At 41.8% G+C, this 3,277-nt stretch overlaps 1 protein-coding gene across 1 annotated transcript; it reads left to right on the top strand.

The window, feature by feature from the left end:
• The first annotated feature begins 603 nt into the window (after nt 1–603).
• Nucleotides 604–2,121, top strand: LOC134223033 (cuticle protein 16.5-like). The gene is made up of 2 exons (XM_062702171.1): nt 604–756; nt 1,256–2,121. Exons 1-2 carry the CDS (start codon nt 745–747, stop codon nt 1,994–1,996), a joined length of 753 nt encoding a protein of 250 aa, XP_062558155.1. The 5' UTR covers nt 604–744; the 3' UTR covers nt 1,997–2,121.
• The last annotated feature ends 1,156 nt before the right edge of the window (nt 2,122–3,277 follow it).

Raw genomic sequence — 3,277 nt, 5'->3', positions numbered from 1 at the left:
ATTGAATGGGGGGGGGGGGGCGGGGGGTGTCTCATGTTTTTACCATATTTTCAATGAAAACTAATGGCAAACACAAACTTAAGATTTTGCTGAAAAACCAGTTAAATTTTAGCCGCGATAAAATTGCTGAAAACTAGCAATAGTTCTGTCAAAACGCATTGCTGTCTTGATTGCTGTAAAAACAGCAAAATATTTTGCTGAATTTATTGCTGGTTGAACAGCCCAAAAAAAAATCAGCGAAAAAATGCTGGTTTCCAGCGAAAAAAAAATAGTGTGCAGAAATTACGTCGAAGGATAGAAAAAACATTTTGGTGTGAACCAAATTGAAATAAAATACATGCAGAGTCCATGAACTTTCTGCAACGGAGAACTTACTAAAACTCTAAAAGTGTGAAACTTCCAATCGATCTGTTATGACTCTCTTGCAAAGCGGTTCAACTTGCATCTTAGGTCAAACCAAATTGCCTCCGTAAAAGAAGTGAGATTTCTTGTAACCGGTGTAAAAGCTGATCTTAGATTTCAATTCCCACTTCTGTTATCCTCCTACCCCATCGGAGCGAACAAGCGGAAGGTCGTCCTGTTTTATTGACTAGGGCCAACACGTGTCACCGTGCAGCTGGTTCGAAATTGAAGTTTAGATTTTTCATATAAATATTTGTCTCACGGTGCAGAATATTGTCATTGCTTCTGTGCAGTTTAGTTGGTTTGAATCGGTTCGTTGCAGGTCAAATTTCCAGTTACATAATGGCATTTAAGGTGAGAGCGAAGATAGCTCGGTGATTCGTAAAGTGTCGAAAAAGCTTGCAGATGATGTGCACAGCAGAAAGGAATTAGTTTGATTTTGAATATATCACACATTTGAGAAATTCGTCGAAAAAAATCATATGTAACCTATGAACAAAATTACTACGATAAAATAATAATAAAACATGTTAATGAGAAGATGTGAAAGTGTTTCATAATCGTAAGAATATCGCAAGCAGTGAAGTTTTAAGACTAAGTAAATCTGAGAAAAAAGTCAAATCTGAAACAAATTATTCACATCTTAGTTCGATGGATTGGTATTATTATAATCGAAGTGATCAACTCAATTCTTGAAGCGGTGTTTAGAAAATTAAAAGAAGATTTTCATGCTTCGAAAAATAACATCAACGATAAAATACAATTATGATTTCATTATTTGTTGTTAAATCATTCATTTATCTCTAGTCATATTGACTAATTTATGACTTTATTCTCATTGTTTTTAATACAGCTGGTTGTTATCTTTGCTGTCCTGGCCTGTTCCAGTGCAGCTTACCTAGAAGCTGATCTTCACCACACGGCCCACTACTCACCGGCCTCAGCCGTCAGCTACAGCTCGTTCACCCGAAGCGAACCAGCTCAGCTTGCCAAGACGGTGACCTACGCAGAACCAGCCGTTCACTACGCTGCTCCGGTAGCCAAGACTCTGGCTTATGCTCAACCTGCTGTCCATTACGCCGCCCCGGTGGCCAAGACTTTGGCCTATGCTCAGCCTGCTGTCCATTACGCCGCCCCGGTGACCAAGACTTTGGCCTATGCTCAGCCAGCACTCCACTACACTGCACCAGTAGCCAAGACCTTAGCCTACGCCCAACCAGCGGTACACTACTCCGCCCCTCTTGCCACCCAAGCTGTCTCCTATGCTCAGCCTGCCCTTCAGTACGTGCATCAGCCAACTTACACCAAAGCCGTTGTTGCCGCTCCAGCCACTTACGCCAAGTCCTACGTCCACCACTCGGCTCCGGTTGCATACACTGCCCCAGCCGTCGCCAAAACCGTTGTAGCTCAGCCAGTCTACGCCAATACCGTCGTCCAGCAGCCAACCTACCTGAACACTCTTGCCACGCAGTCTGTGTACGCTCATGCTGCACCAGTGGTTGCCGCCAAGACCTTGACCTACGCCGCCGCCGCCCCGGAGGCTCACGTTTCGCATGTTAGCTTCCAGGATGCTAGCTCCCACTACGCTTGGTAAACCGGGTTCTGTGGTAGACAATGATATTCATGATAATATCTACTGCATCTATGACGCAGTCCATTTACCAAATTCACGCAAAATTTGATTGATTATATATATATTTGTAGATCAACGAATCAAAAGCAGTTTTATTTTCCCTTATGCTAACTATACCACCACTCCCAACTATAATGTCCTTGGGACTTGTGGAAGTCCATTACTTTCGGGAAAAGATAAAACATGTCCTTCCTTCTTCTTCTTCTTCTTATTGGCATTACATCCGACACTGGGACAATACCGCCTCCCTGCTCAGTGCTCATACAGCACTTCCACAGTTATAAACCGCGAGGTTTCTCAGCCAAGTTACCATTTTTGCATTCGTATATCATGAGTCTAACACCTAATTATTAGCTACACCATGAGTGGATCCAAATCGGAAATGAACAAAGAAGAGGAGATGCAGCTCGAAAGTAAATCCATCGACGACAATCTCTCCTGTTCATCCTCCATCCTGAACACCGATAACGATGGCGCGAATAATGACGATAACTTTGATGACGACGATGAATTTGAGGATGGAATCAATGTTACCCGAACAACTGGGTATAGTCGAATGGAAGCCCTTCAACTTGTCCAATTGCCGTTTAAAAAATCTGATCCTAGCAAACGCTCAAGGAACTCTGACTTGAACGGATCAAATACGAGGGATCAAGAATAACTCCGTCCAACATCGAATAGATGCAATTTGATCCGAAAACTCAGTCCATCGTGCTGAACATGAGAATAGGATCAAACCATCGTACAAAGATGTGGTCCATTACGTGAAGGTAAGCGTCCCACAGTGCTGTGTCCCTTGGACAAAAATGGAAAAATCGACTCTCGTATTTAGTCGAATCAAGTAGACCATGATATTAACATATGTTTCAATTATGCTGTATGCGCATTAGTATCTTTGTGAGGTCACTGGGACGATCAGAACAACTCGTGTTTGTAAACATTTCCATCGCTGAAAGTGGATGATTTATCATCTGTTAGTGAAAAGCATCTTTTTCATTGCCTAAGTTTTCGAACGGTACCTTTCACTGTGAAAATCGATATGGAAAGCGTAAAATCAAGTAAGTAAGATCCAATTCAATGTGTTTCAGTGGGACATATTTCGATCATTGTGATAAGTGAAGCTTCCAAGTCTTGGGCATGAAGTTATATAGGAAGAAATAATCTACAACTTTAAACAGCTTTTAAAAAAAAGTACATCAAAACACATCGCAAAAAAAAAGTACATCAAAACAATCGCACCAG

This window comes from Armigeres subalbatus, chromosome 3 (assembly GCF_024139115.2).
Source record: "Armigeres subalbatus isolate Guangzhou_Male chromosome 3, GZ_Asu_2, whole genome shotgun sequence".
In the NCBI taxonomy this organism is placed as follows: Eukaryota; Metazoa; Arthropoda; class Insecta; order Diptera; family Culicidae; genus Armigeres; species Armigeres subalbatus.
This window is presented reverse-complemented; position numbering and strand designations above follow the sequence as displayed.